General features: G+C 40.5%; 3 protein-coding genes across 4 annotated transcripts in view; all 3 read left to right on the forward strand.

Moving 5' to 3' along the window:
- Positions 1-22,432, forward strand: part of LOC140229596 (complement factor H-like) — a 166,203-nt gene that overhangs the window by 118,436 nt on the left and 25,335 nt on the right. Inside the window, 4 exon segments of the mRNA XM_072309841.1 lie at positions 3,183-3,395; positions 8,011-8,223; positions 18,149-18,361; positions 20,588-20,812. Coding sequence (XP_072165942.1) covers positions 3,183-3,395; positions 8,011-8,223; positions 18,149-18,361; positions 20,588-20,812 — 864 coding nt within the window.
- Positions 12,268-16,834, forward strand: LOC140229995 (uncharacterized). Of its 2 annotated transcripts, none has more exons than XM_072310194.1 (2): positions 12,268-12,309; positions 14,879-16,834. In XM_072310194.1, the coding sequence occupies exon 2, from the start codon at positions 15,786-15,788 to the stop codon at positions 16,752-16,754; it is 969 nt and encodes a 322-aa protein (XP_072166295.1). In that variant the 5' UTR covers positions 12,268-12,309; positions 14,879-15,785; the 3' UTR covers positions 16,755-16,834. The 2 variants fall into 2 exon arrangements, with proteins under 2 accessions (XP_072166295.1, XP_072166294.1); XM_072310193.1 differs by lacking the exon at positions 12,268-12,309 and adding an exon at positions 13,703-13,818 and having other exon boundaries at positions 15,783-16,834.
- On the forward strand, positions 12,274-13,798 carry LOC140229994 (uncharacterized). The gene is given in 2 exon segments (XM_072310192.1): positions 12,274-13,419; positions 13,421-13,798. Coding segments are annotated over 2 exon segments (1,254 nt in total). The 5' UTR covers positions 12,274-12,543.

Consider the following 22,432-nt stretch of genomic DNA (forward strand, 5'->3'; position numbering starts at 1 on the left):
TTACACATTCCATCAACATAATTGATACTGACATAAGTTATGTTAAAGGCAGTAATCATTCCCCCTACTTTCTGAAAGCGGTTTTTATAGTATCCCCTTATCCAGTTGTACCAACATCAAAACGTTAAAAATGCATAACTTTTGCATCTTTTACAATTGTGTAATTTTCCTTTAACTGTCACTGATGTGTTTTACTAATGTTGCTGCTTTCACTCAATCCACATTTGGGTTTGGGTTTCCTTCACTGATGGTCGTTTTGGTAGAGGTAACGAGGCACTTGATGAGGAGAACTATAGGGTTTGCAATGATAAAGTGAACATCAAAAAATATAGACCTATCATCTATATTGATAGATCAATTCAAACCGTACGTGATATTAGAATGAAAATGAGTGGCTGTTTGCTTTATAAATGCTGTTTCAAAATGCCTTTATAAAGCTGATTGAATTAATATATAGAGATTTTATCGATCGAAATCGATGATTACTCTCCCCCAGCTTCTCTTCCCTCCCCATCTTCATCTTGGATGTTAGTGCATGAGAATTTAATCATATATATCTTGATCTACATGAACCTGAACTAAAAAGGAGCCTACTACGCCTTTCTGAATCATTTTTTTTTTTTAAGCACAATCATCGTGAGGTTGGAGAAGTATAAACCCAAATTAACCAAGTAGCGTATTCATGTTACCCAATTAGACCTAATGCCCACTTCGAATCTGATTCTGCGTGGCTTAATAAACATGATCAATGTTAACAATAGCAATTGCTGCAGTTGTACGCCTATATAGGCCTATGTATAATACTTATATCATGATTAATTCCAAGCTTAGATTTCCAATTTACCTTTGCAAGATATTGATGAAAACTTCGAGTTTGCATCTTAACAACAATTTGTACTCCATGACTGAATTTCTCTTTTCTAATGTTTTCATCGAGACGCATTGAAACGCATTAGAAACATTGTAATAAGCGCTTTATAAATGATATTTATTATTATCATTAACAACGCAAGTCTTGCGAGACAAAGGAAAAGTGTCAGCAGACGGCGAACAAAACCACAGGAATACTAGTAGTGTAAGCAGACGGCAAAGCAGAACGCGATGCCGATGGCGAAGTGGAAACACGCACACACACACACAACACACACACACACACACACACACACACACACGCACGCACACAAAGCCGTTGTTATGACAGTTCACAAGGCGGCGTGCCATTCTCACATTCTAATCTGATTCTGTGGTTAGCAGACGACCATGGTACTGTATACAAGAAAGCAACACAAGTATCGCAACCAACTAGTACATTGATAGTCTTTGCTCAAGTGCCACAATTGGCAATTTCGACGCGTTAGGGTTACGGAAAAAAAAAATCGCGTCCGGCTACTGCTCTGCTCTTCTCTGATCAGAGCACAACCTTCCGCTCTAATGTTGCTTTCAATACGTTCTCAACTTTCGTTAAAGAATAGAAATAGGTATATGAGGCTCTTTTTTTCATTACACTCTCGGTACGCTGCGTTCCCGCTTTAATTACGATTTGTCTGCTTTAGCTCCTACGTTTTCCCAGACTTATTTACGTGCGTCTTTCACTCTCGCCGCAGCTGAAACGCTGGAAAATTTGCAGTCAAAATGTCTGCCAGAAGAAAATCGAAGAGATCGAGAGGAAAAACTGTTTAGAAGGAGGACGTTGTCGCTGCACCTGTCAAGGCAGAATATAAAGGAGAAGGAGCGCAAATTTTCCACAAAGAAGAAGAAGAGATGAAGTCAAATGAGAAAAGAAAGCAGAAAAGCAGCTACCCACAAGGTGAAGAAAGAGAAACTGCACATGGTGCTAACAAAAGATGAACAAGAGGACATGATATACTTTTGAAGAATATGAAATACTGTACAACAGGAAGAAGACGACTATAAAAGCAAGGAATTCAGCACGTGATTGATTAATGATAAACTGCTGCTGAAGAACCGTGAGTTTCGGAGGCTCTCCGAGGTCCGAGGTCTCTTTGGTTCTGCATGCTAGTTGACAGACTGATGATCGGCAGTCAAATAGGGTATTTCGGGGCTCTGGCACTTTTCAGCTCTCTGGACGGGGGAACAGCATGATAAGATCGTATAGATCGCTCAGAGCGTAAAAAAGCTTGCATAGATTAGATAACATCGGCAACATTGCATTAACAGTGTAGTTGCATCGTTCTAAAGCGTAAATGCAGCGGGAGAGACTGTAGTGTCGCATTCCCGATCATCGTAGTAAGAGCGTAGTAAGCATGGCTTGTCGTAAATATAGCCTTCATAGAACGTTCTAACATCGTACTGTGTCCAGATCGGCTCATTTATTACGTGATTTTTCCCGATCTGGGGAAATTGTCAAATCGTGGTGAGAAAAGCATATCGGAACAGGCGCTTCACCAGCACGTGCTTCTTTCCTCTGGTTTCTAACCCTCGGAACCACTGTCTGACAGTCACTGACCATCACCACGTGAGTGTGGCAGAGAGAGGGAGGGAGGAGGGAGAGAGAGAGAGAGAACAAAAAAAAAAATCAGCAATACACTAAAGTAGTGCTTACTGCTCGGACAAAATCTGCCGCAGTACTATTATCTGTCGTTATCAGTGGCGGCCGATATTGTTTTGCGCCAGAACGATAAGTTTTTGTCGATTTTTTTAAAGCAAAATAGGCCGCGGAACGCTATGTACCGCTACACCAGAGAACGCCCCATGGGTAGGAGCGCACGACGTAGCTTCTATACTCATTGGTTAAGACGGGGCTGCAGAGAATGAGGCCCACGAGCTCGACATCAACTAAGATAGGCCCACGAGCTGTAATGTCCACGAGCAACAGACACTATGCAAATATAAGGTCCATGAATTCGACACTATACAAATACGAGCTCGACATGACATCACGAGGTTTAATATAAGTTATGTCTCGTGAACCTTTTTTTTTTTTTTTTTTTTTTTGCCTATATGAGCTCGTTGGCCTTACTTGCCACAAATAGTGTCTAGATCATGTACCTGTTTTACCTAGTGTCTAGCTATTGTGGGAATGTTGTAGGCCTGCTTGGTGTGTAGTTCGTGGACCATATGACTCGTGGTCGTCTATCTCCTGGGATGATTCCTTCTAAACCAAGACATATTATCAATACAATATTACAATCTATTGATCATAATCGTTTCCTCTCTTTCAGTTGAGCTTGCACGATGTTCGCAACAAAATGAACAAACAAGTGGCATCACTGTGCAGCCACGAAACGCCATTGCTTCTTCTCAGTCTGGTACCTGGGAGGACTATCGACACGGCAGCGAGATCGGAGTCAAGTGTTCATTGGGCTATACTCCCAAAGACCGGGTCACGATGGTCTGTAACGATGGGCAGTGGTCTGAATCCTGGCCAACATGTGGTGAGTCAGTTTGACCCTTTCTGTGCCAGGGACTTTGGACAACTCTTTTGGGTTTTAACATCAAGTCACTGTAGATGGTATCTGATGTCATGTGTATGGGTTGTTATTAATATTTAGTGAATTTTAACATGGTATTCCCAATTGTAAATTTACTTCTCTATAAAGCAGCTGATTGCAAATATATCTCAGTGTAACGTTCATAAGTTTATGTTCCAAATATGCATATCTTACTTTGATTCATATTATAAATCAAAAGTGTAAGTCCAGTATAGTTGTTGATATTGAATTATATTTATGTTCGCTTTATCACCGAGTACCCATAAATCTCGTAGTATACTAAATTTAGGTGAGGATCGAAAATTGTTTTGGGTTAAGTCTCTCTATTAGTGATAAATGCGCGGTACATTTCAAGGTTTAAACCCTGAACCTTTTTATTGAAAACACATAGCGAAATTCACTAGACCACTAGAGCCCACACCTCCACTCCAGACTAATTTTGACTTATTCAGTAACAGGAAGCTAAAAGAAAAACGATATAGAGAGGAGCATCCGGGAAGTACTTCAGACAGAAAGGTGTCACTTCATGACGTGTTGCAAGATGTGATCGAATATAGCAGAGTATCTAAATTCATTCAGACATTAATGAGCTGAAGTTCCAACTATAGCTCATTATTGTCTTAACTGCATTTTCACTATCTGCAAGAGGACAGCACTTCGTATTCTTTACGCGACTCGCTGATGAGTATACTATACTCATACTGGAGAAAGCTGTTCACACTCAGTTACATGATTATCTGGCTGACCTCGACCTGTTAACACCACAGCAATCAGGCTTTAGGAAAGGGTACTCAACAAATACAGTATTAATCTATGTCAGTGATTATGTATTCAGGAATATGGACAGCGGGAAACTGACAGGTTTGGTATTCCTAGACATAAGGAAAGTTTTCGACTCCGTGGATCATGGCCTGTTGTTACATAAACTACGTACATACGGTATAGGTGATAACGCAATATCATGGTTCAAATCATATTTGATAGGTCGGAAACAAAGCACAATGATCCAAGGGAAAAAGTCTGATACACTGGTACTCAAATCAGGAGTACCGCAGGGTTCTATTTTAGGACCCCTGCTCTTCACGCTTTTTGTTAACGACCTACCCTCTGTTGTTGAACACAGCAAAATCGTTTTATATGCAGATGACACTGCTATTATGTATAGCGCTTCGAGTCCCAAAGAATTAGAGACTGTATTGAATGAAGATCTAAGGCGAGTAGAGTCGTGGTTGAACTCGAATCGTTTAACACTCAACACTGAAAAAACAAAGTTTTTGTTAGTCGGCACCCCACAGAGAGTAAATGGTATCAGGGAAAACATTGATATTCAGATTGAAAGTGTGTCGATAGAACATGTGAAGACGGTCAAATATCTTGGTGTTTGGTTGGATCAACACTTGACCTGGAATGAACATGTTGCCCAGGTATCTGCCAAAATTGCGTCCAGGCTAGCTTTGCTGCGTAGAGTAAGAAAGTATTTGACTGTTGAGAGCGCTAAGCTATTAGCAAATGCTCTGATATTACCTTACTATGATTACTGCTCAAGTGTGTGGACAAACTCAAGTCAAAGAATACAGGATATTCTAATCAAGCAACACAAACAAACAGCAAGAATAGTTTTGCAGACAAACACTCGAACCTCAACCAATGAAATGTTCACACGTCTAAAATGGATAGATATGGAGAAGAGATGGAAATTTCAGAAAGGAAAACTTATGTTTGACATTCTGAATGATTCTGCCCCTGTATATCTGCAGAGTATGTTTTCAGCTGCCATGAGTGTACATCAATACAGTACGAGAAATGCTCAAAGTAGAGGTTTAGTTCTACCCAAAGTAAAAACTGAAAGTGGCAGAAAGGCATTTTCTTTTGATGGTGCAATACTTTGGAATAGTTTTCCAAGTGAAGTGAGAAATGCTCAAACAAAGGAAACATTTTGTACTCAGTTTCTGAAAAGTCGGCAATATTAAGACGCTGTATTGGTGATTATCATATACATGATTACATTTGATAATTTGGTATATGTTTTTTTTTTTTTTTTTTTTTCACAAGCAATATTGTTTTGGTAATGACTTGAAGTTATATACACACATGTGTTTGCTATGGTATGTACATGTTTGAAGGAGTGCAGGCCCACCTTTGGTGGTTGTCGGAGAGTATGTGCTGTGGTGACAGGTTTTGTTTTGTTTTTCTTTTCTTTTCTTTCCTTTTCTTTTCTTTTCTTTTCTTTACTCTTCTTTTCTCTCTCTTTTTTTTTCCTTTCTCTGTTTTGAAGGTCATTCACATTGCCATTAGATGAGATAGGCTTTCTGGTTAACTGTTGCACAATGTGTTGCCATGGTAACAGTACATTTTGAATGAAAAATTATGTTAAAAATATGGATTTGGAGTATTTGGTTTGAAATCTGGCATATGTGATCATTATATGATTTAGATGTTTGAATTTTTCTTATGTTATATATGTAGTTGAAAAGTGCGTTGCCATGTTAACAACATCATTTGAATGAAAATTATAGAATAATACTGCCTTTTTTTTTTAGTTTTTGAGTATTGGATTTGAAATTTGGGATATGATATGATCTCATGATATCATAGTTGTGTAGATTTTTTTTTTAAGTTATACATTGTGTTACCATGGCAACAGCGTTTTCACTGACAAACACAGAAATTGACGATATATTTATTTTCTCAGATTTTGGGCATTAGACAAGAGATATGAGATATGATATACAGCTGTATATGTGAATGCCATTGGGCAGTGTATTCGTATTCTTATTTTATGTTGAGTAACATATTATTATGTTCATAAGTTTGTTATTAGCAAGAATATAATAAGATGGTTGCTGGTTAGGTTCATTTCTTCCCGCTTTGGGTGGGGGTATTTATCACTCTCAGTGAAAGTTTTAATAGGACCATCACCATGTTATTATTGCTTGTCTGACTAGTAAACGTGTAATTGTCAGTATATAGTTATTGTGTGACTGTATGTAGGGGACTCAGTGGAAGAATTGTACCTGTCCACATTGTGTTGTATTTGATGTATATGTCTCTGTCTTGTCAACTGTAATGTTTGTTTGTGCAGGGCCCCCAGTAAGAACAGTACTTGCCTACTGATGGGGCTACCCTGTTGAAAAAAGACTGAATAAATAAATAAATAAATACTCATGTCTTATGGTCTGGTATGAATCCACTGTAAACGGTCACCTAATGGATCCTCCACATAAGATCATTCATGTCTACAGGGACTGAACCAAAAAATCGTAAGAAGTGGGTTAATTTTGATTTCTGGCCTTAGAATAAAAAAAAATGTATAGCACGAGGAAATGTTTCCGATATCCCTATAGAGAAATGGTTATCCAAGGAATCGTCTTTCGGTTAGAGTGGATCTCGGGCAGACAAATTCACTTCAGTCTCTTCCCACTTACAACTGAAGGTGTTTATAACCATCTAAAATTCCCTGAAAAGGATTGTATAGTATTGATGGAAATGAGGATTGGAAAGTTAAGTTTTGTGAGATACCAAGAATCTTCTTATGAAAAGCATACTATTCTTAGAGGAATTCAAAGTTTATTCGACGAAATTCTTTTTTTTTTTTTTTGGAATGACTGAAATATCCAGAAATAAAGTACAACAGCAGAAACTCAAAAATCTTTTTGCGTGTGTGTACGTGATCGTTTGTCTTACTTTGTTTTTACTTTGGTTTTACTTTGTATTTTACTTTGCATTTTACTTTGTTTTTTTCTTTTGTTCTTGTCTTTGTTTTTTACCTTTCCATGGTAAAACAAAGCGATCGTATAGTAAAATATGCGTCCACCTTTAATTAGGATTGCTCTGTTTTTTCTCAGCCATTGCAAAACATATTTTCATCAAATAAACGTTGAATTCCTTGGGAATTACATGCTCTTTCACATTTTATACGAGTTTTCTCATTATCTAATAAAAACTATAAAGAAACTTAAAGTTAGGTCTCAACCACAACTATAAAATCCTCTTAACACATTTTCATCACCAATGCTTCTGATGTGCTCACAAAACTAGGATGAATTCTAAAACTTACTGCGTTTGAGAATTTACAGCTCTTTAATAGTGACAGGAATGGTCCAAAAACATAAACCAAATTACAAACAATAATTTATCATGGAGAATGTCGTCTAGAATAACCTCGACGAGTAGAGAACCAAATTCTGAACTACGTGTACACATTAATTTTCAAAAGAAGTATCTACAGAGCATAATTGCTGTCATTCAAATACATACACACACACACACACACACACACTCTCTCTCTCTCTCTCTCCACCTTCTTCATCATTTGCATTTATTTTCTAATTTCTAGTAAAAGATTGGATTTTCTCAATCTTCCACCTTTGTTCTTTCCCACTCGGTCCTTGAAGCACTTTAACGAAAATGTTTGGCAAACAAACAAGCAAGCAAGCAACAAGAAAAAAAGAAAACAATTCCAAATATTCATGTTTGATGTTATAGAAGCATCCTTTCATGTCTATTTCAGTAATTTCTTGTCATTTGCAGTACACCTTTGTTTCTGCATGTTTTGCAGAGATTTTGAAATGCATGCCTCCCACAACACCCACTGGAAACTACAGGGTATATCCATACCAACGTGCACCTTCGGATCAAGGGTACACACATAGCGAAGACTTCTGGGTGAGCATCGAGTGCAACGCAGGTTATCGCTCTCGATCCACCCAAAGTCAGTACACGTGGGTGTCATGTCAAGACGGTAATTGGTCGCGACCGTGGCCGACGTGCGGTAAAACTATAGAGAGATGCTTAACTGTGTTTTACCGAATGCCAGACTTAATAAAATGTTTCCGAGATATGGAAATGTGCTCGCACTTGTCTTCAGGTAGCAGAGAGGGTTGTAATTGTATGAATGACCAAAATGGACACATTTACTATAGTCGGTTATTAACCTGTCTTTAATAATCAGGCATTCCGTCGTGCCCAACCACGCGATGTTTCATAAATTTGTCTTGTGACAAATGACTTCAGGTTTATGCAAGAGTTGAGTGGAAAAGGGCCAGCATGCAATACTTGTTTTTCAATTTGCTCAAGAGAAGCAGTGTGTTGCCAAGCGCGGGAAGTGACAGAGATCACGTGAGGTTTTCATGTAGAGTGTTCACAGAAAATGGAAAATTTCTGAGAAATTCAAAGCAATAGTCGTTAAATGGTGTGTGTGTGTGTTGTTTTTTTTTTTTTTATTGTGATGCGCTCCGTCGGAATGAGTCAAAAGTCGCAAAAAATGAAATCGTAGTTATGCCTATATGTGAATTCTACAGACTCTAAGCTTTACACTGATATATAATACAACTCATTTCGACATCCCTATAGATCATAAAAACGAATATTAACTACGCTTATGATGTCAGTCCATTTTCTAAATAACGGAGAAAATCGCTCTCAAAGTTCAGGCTATGTTCAAGCTCACGACCTGTTTCTTTCACGGGACGAAACAATACAATTATCAGTCCTGCTTAGCGACGGCGTTTACGCTCCATCGCACGCACTATCATATAAGGCGATAGCTTGGGTGTGTAAGATAATTAACCAATCGCAGGACAGGTCTATCATTAACGATTCTGACCAATACGGCAGCCCGAATGTAAACTTCGGTGCGTCTATGTCCGTGCCGCTGCCGCCGCATGAATGAGTCGGTACGCGTTGTGTTTCGGCTGCGGTGTAGTTTGCCGCAAGTTTAGAACTCACAAACAATAGGAAACAGTAGAAAGAAAAAAAGGCACGCAATGCGTATTACGAGAAGCGTCTGTTGCGACACGGATTGTCGCCCCTACACGGATTGTCGCCTCCTGCTCGGGGCGACAATCCGTGACGGGCGCTGGCGGCACGGATTGTCGCCCCCTACACGGATTGTCGCCTGGCGACAATCTGTGACGCTTGTGCAGTTCCCAGTTTTTGACCTCGAAGGCGACAATCCGTGTTGGCAAAAAAAAAATTATTGCGACACGGATTGTCGCCCCGTCACAGATTGTCGCCCCGGGCTCGGGATGGTTCCTCCGGTGTTAAGCTTTGGTGGGAAGGGTATGACTGGTAAGGTATGCGTATGCGTGTGTGTGTGTGTGTGTGTGTGTGTGTATTGTGAGCTGCATGATATGTGATGTGTATGATTTGTTGTGTGTGTGTGTGTGTGTGTGTGTGTGTGTGTGTGTGTATGTGTGTGTGTTTGGAGTATAATAATACAATATGTAGAAATTGTGCATGTGTGGTGGTCATAGTGGTAGTGGTTTGTTTGTCTGTGTGTATACGTGTGCCTGTATGCTTACGTGTGTATGTGGAATATAGCGGCGCTACTGTGGCAATACAAACGCCTTCAGAGTGTATGAGCACGTGTTTAAAAAATTCACACCAGCGTTGATCTAAAAATAGTATGGGTGTGTGAACCAATATCAGCGGTGAGGCAGGCTATAGGCGAGAGAGAGACCGAGAGAAAATACATCCGAGGGAGTCAGGAAATGGCGTAACCCCTCCCCAAATGTTATTTGTCTTTGTTCATTTTTCACTGCAGTCATTTTCTTCCATCAGTCTTATAAACTAGAACGTCCATACCACTATTCTTTGTCCCAGAATAGGTTTGGCATGCTTTATGCATGAGCGAATAATTTCCACACGCCGTAAAAAATTTGTCAATCGTTAGTTGATTTTAGCACAAACGAACTGCCATTGCACACCGCTAATACATACGTAATACAAACAAACACCAACAAACACTCAAACAAATCCTCATAATGCAAATAAACCAACTCAACACTTTTTTCCTTGATATTCATTGATTTCATTCAAATCATTCATAAATCAACTCATTCTGGGTGTAACATGAAAAAAAAAAGTTACAAATGGCAATTCGAAACAGAAACAAATCCATTTGTCAAGTTATACCACAAATAATCTCACTTCAACATAGATAACTCGATTATAGACCAACCCTACTAACAATTTCTTCACGAGAAAGTTTTGACATGTAGGGCCCTACCAAACCTATATTCCTTGAATACATTGGTTTGGATGATGTAACACCTTCTTACTTACAAGGGCATATACATAAAAAAAAACCACAAATACATTACACGAATCTAGAATGAAATCAGTCATAAAAAACCCGACCACCCCCTCCCCTCCCCATCCGAAACAAATCTAGGGCCTACATCTATCCTAAATATTAAATCCTACCAACATCTGTCATACCATTTACACATAACTATCCTTCTTCAAATCCAATCCCAAAACCCACCAACCACTGATTAAACAAAACCTACATCATCCCACACCCACATTCACCAACCCAAATACATACACACACACACAAACACACACACACACACACACACACGCGAAGGTTCCGTTATTCCGAAGTTTCGTTTTTTCCGAGGCTTCATTCTAATATCCGAAATACACAATTCCCTATACCTAGAGGTTCGTTGATCCAAAAATGAAATTCGGAATAACGAACCTTCGGAATAATGAGCCTTCGGAAGAATGAGCCTTCAGAGTAACAAACTTTTGCAATAACGAAATGTAACCCCCTTCCCACATACCGACGCACACGGAACCGATACCACATTCCTTCCTGATGAAACGATTTCCCAATGTTGATAAATAAGACATAATGGGCCGTATGCAGAAAAGCAGCATCTGCCCGCACGCAAGCTCCACTCCGAATTCATAATTATACAAATCTGCCAAACAAACTCATCAAATTCAAAGCTGCTGATAAAATCAATATCAACGTTTATGCCAGCAACAGCTTACTAGTTATCCCTCCCCACGCGCAGCTAAAAAACACATACGCAAAAAACTGACATAATAAACACATTCTTCCATCTCACACACACACACACACACACACACGCACAAACGGACACTAAATTATCATTTTCACGCGCACATACACACTTCCTTGAAACATCACCATGACTTTTTACATGGCATGTTTGCATGGATGTAGCCATGTAAGTTATGTGTTAGTATTTCAATGATTATGTCCAGAACGATATTACCCAGCAAAATGTGCTTCGAGGGCGGGCGACAATCCGTGCCGCCAGCCCTCTACACGGATTGTCGCCAGGCGACAATCCGTGTAGGGGGCGACAATCCGTGCCGCCAACGCCCGTCACGGATTGTCGCCCCGAGCAGGAGGCGACAATCCGTGTAGGGGCGACAATCCGTGTCGCAACAGCGTCTTTTAGTGAGGGCGTTGATCGCTTCCATTCTCCTCCCATGTTGTTGTCAATGGAAACGTTTAGCAAGTACTAATGGCTAAATAGAACCTGTGAACCCATTGTAGGCGGGAGTTCAAAAGACAGCATCGGTAGAGAAAATCAATGAAGTTAATTAACGATAGTCGTCTTTTGAGATTGTGTTCTTTGCATGTATTAAAAACCCTCAAATTATGCACATGGTCGTAATGTTGCAGAGCATCAAAGACTGCTTTCGCGTCTGTTCTGCTGCAGCTGTATACAGTCGTAACATTCTGAATTCCCGCCATATTAGGCACATTCCTTTATAGACGTTGCGTCCACAGTAATTATCGCTTATCACACTTGCCAATGCTGCACATACTATACGTATCAGAAGCAAAGATTGATGTAGGCCTGACAGCTTCACGTTGGGTTTATATGATTGTATCATAAATATACTTCTTATTCTCGGTCACTTTTGTAATACCATAGCATATAAAGAACCATTATATTAACTTGTGGCTTAAGCTTAATGTTTTTACATCACATTTACAATTACAATCTTTCTGCATTTGAGATAGATAATTTTACTTCTGGAGTCTCCGAAAGAGACTACATTGAGAGACCCGCTTTGCGCACGCGCAGTCATATCGCTTTTCTACGCACGAGTATTCGAACGCAGTTCCCTTATCGCAGTCGAAAATTCTGATCTTTTTTCGCATTTCGCGGTACTAACGGTTCTAGAAACCAGCAGTTAGTGGAATTTAGATTCCGCTATCTTCCTATATCGTACAACGATTATTCGGTGCTTAGCAAGGCGGCAAGCACAGCCTTTTCTAGCGGCCTCATTCCACGAAAGTCACGCGGTGGCTACGGTGATGGAGGTACAACAGCCCCAAGAACAGCTGCATCATCCGGCTAAGCCCGGCGCAGTGGCAAACACCAACGTTGTTTGCGAAGAACGTTCCCCTCCGACAGGCAAACAAGTCAAGCCGAAAAAGAAACTAGTTAAGTCGGTCACGGTTTCCGGTACTAACATGGCGGGTAAAGTGCCGCAAGCGAAGCAGGGCCCAAAGACGGCCGAAAAATCCTCGGATGTCGAGGACAGACTATCGAGACTGGAAAGTCTTCTGAGTAAAGTGGTCGACGCGCTGCCCAGTGTAAACTCCACGCCGCCGAAACCGGCATCGCGCCATTTTGTGGCGTACGATGAGGCGCACAGCGCCGGACAGTGTGAAATTCCTATGGAAACTGATTTTCAACAGTGCGGGGAGCCGCACGTGCGTGACACGGGCGAAGCCAACAGAGAAGAAGGCGAATTTGCGTCAGACGCGGCAGACGTGCTAGAAATCCCCGTTCTCGCAGCAAAATTTGCCAAGCCGGGTGATACAGGGCTACCGGTAGACGAGGACTTAGCCAGCTCTACTACTTACCTCATAAGCCACCCTCTAGAAGAAAAAGTGTTGGAAGAGACGGCATCTAAGTATCCAGCCCCGAGCAACTGTGTTTACCTCGCTACACCGAAGGTGAACGGCCCGATCTGGGATAACCTACCGCAACACACACGCAGTAGAGATGCCAAGTTACAGCGTGTGCAGAAGTCGCTGACGAAGGGCCTGAGCGCGCTAATACAGTCCTTCCCATCACCTCGGCTGACCGACACACAGCAGGACGCATTGGCGTTGCTGTGCAATGCCAATTTTGAACTCAATTCGTTGAGGAAAGAACTTATCAAGCCGGACATGGCAGCCACTTTAATACTCTCATCTTTGCAAACCTTCCACTCCCGTCACTAAATTCCTATTCGGGGATGAATTGGGAAAGAGAATGAAAGACCTCAAAGAGGAGCAGAAAGCTGCATCAGGGGTGATGAGAAACCCAATTTCGCGGCCACAGTCTAGTACGTACCACCCGTACAGGGGAGCAGCTTTCTCCAAGCGACAATACAGAAGTGCTGGCTGGACTGCAAGTTCAGCTGCCTCAACACACAGACCAACAGCCGGCGGTAGTAGCAGGCCTTTTTTAGGTCAGCGCCCACAGTGGGGTCACAGCAAGCAGCCACCACCCCGCACAGCGAGCCGCCCCCCACAACAGGCTCCACAGCACAGGCCTCCAATGCAGCGCAAGAAATAACTACCAGCATACCCAAAGAGGTAGGTAGTTTCGATTCACATCATGATCATACCTGCATTCCCCAATGTATTTGTACGTGTGTGCAATGTATTCCAAAGAAAGCTCCAGTGGCAGTCGGAGGTCGAGTGAGGCTTTTTTACAGGCGATGGTGCCAAATCACAGCTGATCCATTTATTTTGGCAGCAATCAGGGGTTACAAAATTGAATTTGAAGAAGCATGTATGCCCCCTAGGAGGGATAAGCCCTTCATTCAATACAAACCAAACCAGCACAATTCAGCTTGTATTGACAGAGAGATCGCAAGCTTACTGACTAAGAATGTTATCGAAGAATGTGGTCATGAAGAAGGAGAATTTCTCTCAAACATTTTCACACGACCCAAGAAAAATGGGGGTGTTCGACTAATACTTGATTTGACAGATTTGAACAAGTGTGTGAGCGTACAACACTTCAAAATGGATAACATTCATACAGCTGCCCTTTTAATCTCCCCAGGAGATTTCCTAGCCTCAGTCGACCTCCGAGATGCTTACTACTCCATTCCAATTGACACTGAACACAGAAAATTCTTGAAATTTCCATGGCAAGGGAAATTTTACAGGTTCAAAGTCCTACCAAATGGGCTCAGCACAGCGCCCAGACTTTTCACCAAGCTCATGAAACCTGTTTTCGCTACACTGAGAGAAATGGGGCACATAGTATTAGGCTACCTTGATGATACTCTCATTATCGGAGAGTCAATAGAACAAACAAAGGAGGCTGTACGTGCAACCACAAATCTCCTGTCTGAGCTAGGTTTCGTAGTCCATGAGGAGAAATCTATGCTAGAACCCCAACAAGAGCTCACATTCCTAGGGTTTAAGCTGCACACTGGTGATATGACTATCTCCTTGCCAGAAGAGAAAATGCAGGACATTATCACAGTCTGTTCAGACTTGCTTGACAATACTAGACCCACAATCAGGCAGGTGTCACATGTTATCGGGAAGATAATAGCTACTTTCCCTGGAGTCCAACATGGCCCTCTTTTCTACAGATGCTTAGAACGTGACAAAATTGCCGCCCTTAAAGCTAACAAAGGCCATTTTGACAGACCTATGAAGCTGTCATTAGAAGGGAAAGAAGAGCTCAAATGGTGGATTAATCATGTCTTTGAGGAGTGTGCACCAATTAAGCGTAACAGACCTACACTTGAGCTGCGTACAGACGCTAGTGGGCTTGGTTGGGGAGCCACAAATCTGTCCATTGAAACAGGAGGCAGATGGAACGATCTTGAAATGGAAAGAGCTAGAAAGAATGATATCAATTACCTGGAGACATTGGCAGCCGGGTTTGGACTGAAGTCCTTTTGCTCTTCTTTACATGATGTTCATGTCCTCCTTAGGTCAGACAACACAACAGCAGTTGCTTATTTGAATAACATGGGGGGTATTAAGTCCAAGGACTGTGACAGTGCAGCTAGAGACATCTGGAGGTGGTGCATGGAACGTAATATTTGGGTTACTGCAGCACACCTTCCAGGGAGTGAGAACACTGAGGCAGACAGCAGGTCTAGAAAGTTCAGTGACCGAAATGAATGGATGCTTAACAAGCAAGCCTTTAACAAACTAGTTTCAGTTTTTGGGCTTCCAGACATTGATCTCTTTGCGTCCAGACTAAACAACCAACTTGAGAGATATGTCACTTGGTTGCCAGATCCAAATGCAGAAGCCGTAGATGCATTTACGTTGGATTGGGGAGAATTCAAATTCTATGCCTTTCCCCCATTCTGTCTCATCCCAAGATGTCTTCAAAAAATTAGAACAGATAGAGCTGAAGGCATAATGGTAGTGCCAAATTGGCCCACACAGGCATGGTTTCCTAAGCTGAAAAGGATGTTAAAGGGTGAAGCAGTGCTAATTACAAGGAGTAGGAACCTATTAACGCAACCTGTTACGCATGAACCACATCCCTTGTATGATCGAATTGATCTTCTCTGTTGCAGGTTATGCGGCAGCCCTTCGAAAGGACAGGACTAAAGAAGGAAATTGTGGACATTTTGGCCGCTTCTTGGAGAGCCTCTACCCAGAAGCAATATTGTGTGTACATAAAGAAGTGGAAAGACTTTTGCAAGAGTAAGAAGAAAAGCCATCTTCACTCTAGTGTTCAGTTTGTTTTAGAATTTCTTAGTGAGCTTTTTCATGTAGGAGGTCTTGGATACAATGCACTCAACACAGCAAGAAGTGCGCTCGCATCATTCCTAGTTCTTGAGGATGGTGCCTCTACAGTTGGGAACAACATTTTGATATCAAGATTTATGAAGGGAGTTTTCCATCTCCGAACCCCAAGACCTCGCTATGTAGATACTTGGGATGTAAATATTGTGTTTTGCTATCTCAGAAAGCTGTCACCGGCAAATGCACTGAGCCTACAAGATCTCACCAAAAAGCTATGCATGCTCATGGCTCTCATCTCAACACAGAGAGCACAGTCGTTGCAGCTCCTGAATTTGGACAACATGATACTCAAGGGATCATCAGTTACATTTCATTTCAGCGAGCTACTGAAACAAAATAGGCCTGGAAACGCTGGCTACACACTGAGCATGAGAGCCTACCCTCCAGATCGTCGATTGTGCGTTGTCAACTACATCAAAGCCTACATACGGAGGACTGAGGAAATTCGAGGCCAAGAGCGTCGGCTCTTTATTAGTTTTCGCAGACCCCATGCGAAAGTTACGTCACAAACCATCTCCAGGTGGATCAAAGATGTTATGACAGCGGCAGGAATCGACACTTCAAAATATAAGGCTCACTCAACAAGAGCAGCTGCGACGTCAGCTGCACACAGAGCAGACTTGCCAGTTTCGTTTATCCTTGAGAAGGCAGGCTGGACGAATGAAAAGACTTTCAGAAAGTACTACAGAAAACCTTTGCTGGATGGGAGCAAGTGTCTTTCAACTGCTCTACTAAAATGACCAGGCAAGGTAAACAATTTACCGTTTTGGTAAATGACAATTCATAGTCATTTCTGTTATATTTCTTACAAATATGGCTACTGGGCTTCAAAATCTCAATGTAGTCTCTTTCGGAGACTCCAGAAGTAAAATAGAAAGATTAAATGAGAACTTACCTGTTTGAAATTTGATCTTTATTTTACGAGGGAGTTGTAGGAAGAGAATACATTCCCTCCTCTCCCTCCCAAAGTTTCAAACGTGAAGCTAAGTTCTCCATAATCTTTCAAATATCCAGCAGCCACATTTGATGCTTCGAAAAATGACTGCGCGTGCGCAAAGCGGGTCTCTCAATGTATTCTCTTCCTACAACTCCCTCGTAAAATAAAGATCAAATTTCAAACAGGTAAGTTCTCATTTAATCTTTCTATTATACTGACAAATATTCGGAATTAATACTTAGGCCTTCTTCATTTCGTTTTGTATTCACAAACCTTACTAAAATAAAAATGATTGCTTGATTACTTTCGGGTAAAGGAACCACCGGAAAAGGAACCGCATTTGATTTTCTTGTTAACGAACCTAAGCTAATAGCGAACCATATTTCATTGTGTGATTAACGAACCTTCAGAACAATCAATTGTATTACCCCCCCCCCCAAAAAAAAGAGCATTTTAATGTCATGCCTTGTCAATAGTGATAAAAGGCCCGTTTTTATTTCGTAGTGTGTCTCAGTACTCCTGTGTTTATTTTTAAGGATGTGTCTCTCTTTATGATTGCGATTGATGTTCAACTATTTCTTTCCCGCAAGCTTGAAAAGGAAGAAGCTAAAATTGAGGCAAGGAGACCATTTTTTCTTCCATGAGATACAATCATTAAGACATACATGTATTCCCGAAAGTTGTGTGATTGCTTATGCCCTAAAGAATTGTGTCCATTACATGTATCAGGCACTATACAAAACGGTTGAAATGTGCTGAAAGTCGAACTTCGGTTTTTTTTTTTTCTTTTTCCATTTTAAGCGGGGATAGACTAGAAATTAGTTTGTCTATAATGGCAGGAGACATTAGTTTTCCAGTACATACTCCGCATTTAAACAGTCGCTATATGAGCTCGTTGGCCTTACTTGCCACAAATAGTGTCTAGATCATGAACCTGTTTTACCTAGTGTCTAGCTATAGTGGGAATGTTATAGGCCTGCTTGGTGTGTAGTTCGTGGGCGTTATGACTGGTGGGTATATGACTCATGGACTTTTTTTTTCAGTGTCTAGCTCGTGGACCGTATGACTCGTGGTCGTCTAGCTCGTGGACCATATGACTCGTGGTCGTCTAGCTCCTGGGATGATTCCTTCTAAACCAAGACATATTATCAATACAATATTACAATCTATTGATCATAATCGTTTTCTCTCTTTCAGTTGAGCTTGCACGATGTTCGCGACAACATGAACAAACAAATGGCATCACTGTGCAGCCACGAAACGTCATTGCTTCTTCTTGGTCTGGTACCTGGGAGGACTATCGACACGGCAGCGAGATCGAAGTCGCGTGTTCATTGGGCTATACTCCCAAAGAACAGGTCAGGATGGTCTGTAACGATGGGCAGTGGTCTGGGTCCTGGCCAAGATGTGGTGAGTCAGTTTGACCCTTTCTGTGCCAGGGACTGTGGACAACTCTTTGGGGTTTCAACATCAAGTCACTGAAGATGGTATCTGATATCATGTGTATGGGTTGTATTGATATTTGGTGAATTTTAATATGGTATTCCCAATTGTAAATTTAATTCTCTATGAAGCAGCTGATTGCAAATATATCCCAGTGTAACGTTGGTAAGTTTATGTTCCAAATATGCATATCTTACTTTGATTCATATTGTAAATCAAAAGTGTAAGTCCAGTAATTGTTGATATTGAATTATATTTATGTTCGCTTTATCATCGAGTACTCATAAATCTCGTAGTATACTAAATTTAGGTGAGGATCGAAGATTGTTTTGGGTTAAGTCTCTCTATTATGCGCGGTACATTTCAAGGCTTAAACCCTGAACCTTCTTATTGAAAACACAGAGCGAAATTCACTAGACCACTAGAGCCCACACCTCCACTCCAGACTAATTTGGACGTACATGTATTCAGTAAGAGGAAGCTAAAAGAAAAACGATATAGAGAAGAGCATCCGGGAAGTACTTCAGACAGAAAGGTGTCACTTCATGACACTGTATGACGTGTTGCAGGATGTGATGGAATATAGCAGAGTATTTAAATTCATTCGGACATTAATGAGCTGAAGTTCCAACTATATAGCTCGTTATTGTCTTAACTGCAATTTCAGATATAGCAGATTATCTAAATTCATCCAGACATTAATGAGCTGAAGTTCCAACTATAGCTCATTATTATCTTATCTGCAATTTCACTATCAGCAAGAGGACAGCACTTCGTATTCTTTACGCGACTCGCTAATGAGTATACTATACTCATGTCTTATGGTCTGGTATGAGTCCGCTGTAAACGGTCACCTAATGGATCCTCCACATAAGATCATTCATGTCTACAGGGACTGAACAAAAAAAATCGTAAGAAGTGGGTTAATTTTGATTTCTGGCCTTAGAATAAAACAATGTATAGCACGAGAAAATGTTTCCGATATCCCTATAGAGAAAAGGTTATCCAAGGAATCGTCTTTCGGTTAGAGTGAATTCACTTCAGTCTCTTCCCACTTACAACTGAAGGTATTTATAACCCATCTAAAATTCCCTTAAAAGGATTGTATAGTATTGATGGAAATGAGGATTGGAAAGGTAAGTTTTGTGAGATACCAAGAAACTTCTTATGAAAAGCATACTATTCTTAGAGGAATTCAAAGTTTATTCGACGAAAATCTTCTTTTTTTTTTGAATAACTGAGATATCCAGAAATAAAGTACAACAGTAGAAACTCAAGAATCTTTTTGCGTGTGTGTACATGATCGTTTGTTTTACTTTGTTTTTACTTTGGTTTTGCTTTGTATTTTACTTTGCATTTTGCTTTGTTTTTTTGTTTTGTTCTTGTCTTTGTTTTTTACCTTTCCTTGGTAAACAAAGCGATCGTATAGTAATAGATGCGTCCACCTTTAATTAGGATTGCTCTGTTTTTTTTCTCAGCCATTGCAAAACAAATTTTCATCAAATAAACGTTGAATTCCTTCGGAATTACATGCTCTTTCAAATTTTATACGAGTTTTCTCATTATCTAACAAAAACTATAAAGAAACCTAATGTTAGGTCTCAACCACAACTATAAAATCCTCTTAACATATTTTCATCACCAATGCTTCTGATGTGCTCACAAAACTAGGATGAATTCTAAAACTTACTGCGTTTGAGAATTTACAGCTCTTTAATAGTGACAGGAATGGTCTAAAAACATAAACCAAATTACAAACAATAATTTATCATGGAGAATGTCATCTAGAATAACCTCGACAAGTAGAGAACCGAATTCTGAACTACACATTAATTTTCGAAAGAAGTATCTACAGAGCATAATTGCTGTCATTCAAATACATACACACACACACACACACACACACTCTTTCTCTCTTTCTCTCTCCACCTTCTTCATCATTTGCATTTATTTTTCTAATTTCTAGTAAAAGATTGGATTTTCTCAACCTTCCACCTTTGTTCTTTCCCACTCGGTCCTTGAAGCACTTTAACGAAAATGTTTGGCAAACAAACAAGCAAGCAAGCAAGCAACAAGAAAAAAAGAAATCAATTCCAAATATTCATGTTTGATGTTATGGAAGGATCCTTTCATGTTTATTTCAGTAATTTCTTGTCATTTGTGGTACACCTTTTGTTTCTGTATGTTTTGCAGAGATTTTGAAATGCATGCCTCCCACAACACCCGCTGGAAAGTACAGGGCTTCATTCTCGACATATCCATACCAACGTGCACCTTCGGATCAAGGGTACACACATAGCGAAGACTTCTGGGTGAGCATCGAGTGCAACGCAGGTTATCGCTCTCGATCCACCCAAAGTCAGTACACGTGGGTGTCATGTCAAGACGGTAATTGGTCGCGACCGTGGCCGACGTGCGGTAAGACTATAGAGAGATGCTTAACTGTGTTTTACCGAATGCCAGACTTAATAAAATGTTTCCGAGATATGGAAATGTGCTCGCACTTGTCTTCAGGTAGCAGAGAGGGTTGTAATTGTATGAATGACCAAAATGGACACATTTACTATAGTCGGTTATTAACCTGTCTTTAATAATCAGGCATTCCGTCGTGCCCAACCACGCGATGTTTCATAAATTTGTCTTGTGACAAATGACTTCAGGTTTATGCAAGAGTTGAGTGGAAAAGGGCCAGCATGCAATACTTGTTTTTCAATTTGCTCAAGAGAAGCAGTGTGTTGCCAAGCGCGGGAAGTGACAGAGATCACGTGAGGTTTTCATGTAGAGTGTTCACAGAAAATGGAAAATTTCTGAGAAATTCAAAGCAATAGTCGTTAAATGGTGTGTGTGTGTGTGTGTGTTTTTTTTTTTTATAATCTTGCTGCCTTTCAATGATCCCCTTAAAAAGAGTCAAGAAAGAAATAATTACTCAATTTTCTTTTGTTGTTATAGTAGTTGTATTTTCTTAATTGAAATGATTAGGAAGCCATTTCCTTGAACATCACTCATAATAACACGGCTAGTGGAGGTAGCAATTGCAGAAGAATCGGCCAATTTGCAGGATGAACTGATAACTTCATTCGCAGGGAACGGGATGATATTTTCCACCGTCACTAATTAGTTGCATTTTGTGGTCTTATGTTGCAACATTAGATCGGTCTTTACAGAGAATTAACGTAAGTAACGTTCAGTGGCGTATCTATAGGGGAAACGTTGCCCGGGGCAATAACGAAAATTGCGCCACTAATTTCTGAAAAAGTGTTCAACCCCAAACCCATTTCCAAGTAGGGACTTTAAAAACAGTCCACATGATATGCTTTATCAAGCACTTAAAAGGGGTCTTTTGAGGGTGATTTAAATGTAATACATTTTGATAATTTTTGGCGAGCGAGCCGAAAATTTTTGTCTTTCAGCTTACAAAACATCGAGTTCTTGATATTTTTTTTTGCTGAATAAATCTTACAATTTTAATCAAGATATAATGATGGCCTTATAGATAATGATTTGTACCAACAAACTTAGGATTTGAAAAAAATACTCTGAATTAGTAGGTGCGAGTGAGCCGAAATTTGTATATTTCCGCGTCATCATCACGTTTTATTCTTATCTTTGTTCTTTTTTTTTTTGGATAAATTTTGGCGAGCAAACGCAGCAAGCGAGCCGGAAATGTTTGTATTTTAGCTTACAAAACATGGAATTCTTGTCATTTTTTGGTTATTAAATCTTACAGTTCGAATCAAGATAGAGTGACGGCCTTATAGATTACAATTTATACCAACAAACCGAGGACTTGAAAAAATACTCTTAATTAGTACGAGCGAGTGAGCCGAAATTTTAATATGTCCGCGATATCATTACGTTTTGTTTTTATCTTGTTTGATTTGGCTTTTGCGCCCCCCCCCCATGTTCGAAACCGCTGTCGCCCTCTTTTGATCCAATCGGCGATCGCCTCAGAACGAAAGAAATAAGCCAGTTCGGGGTTCCACTTTGCCCATGAGCAGAAAAAGGTCATTTGTACCAGGAGAGCATGTCAGTTTTTAA

This window comes from Diadema setosum, chromosome 6 (assembly GCF_964275005.1).
Source record: "Diadema setosum chromosome 6, eeDiaSeto1, whole genome shotgun sequence".
NCBI classification, from domain to species: Eukaryota; Metazoa; Echinodermata; class Echinoidea; order Diadematoida; family Diadematidae; genus Diadema; species Diadema setosum.

Excerpts from the sequence above, each read along its gene's own strand:
- LOC140229995 (XM_072310194.1), top strand. The coding sequence starts at position 15,786 with ATGCGGCAGCCCTTCGAAAGGACAGGACTAAAGAAGGAAATTGTGGAC.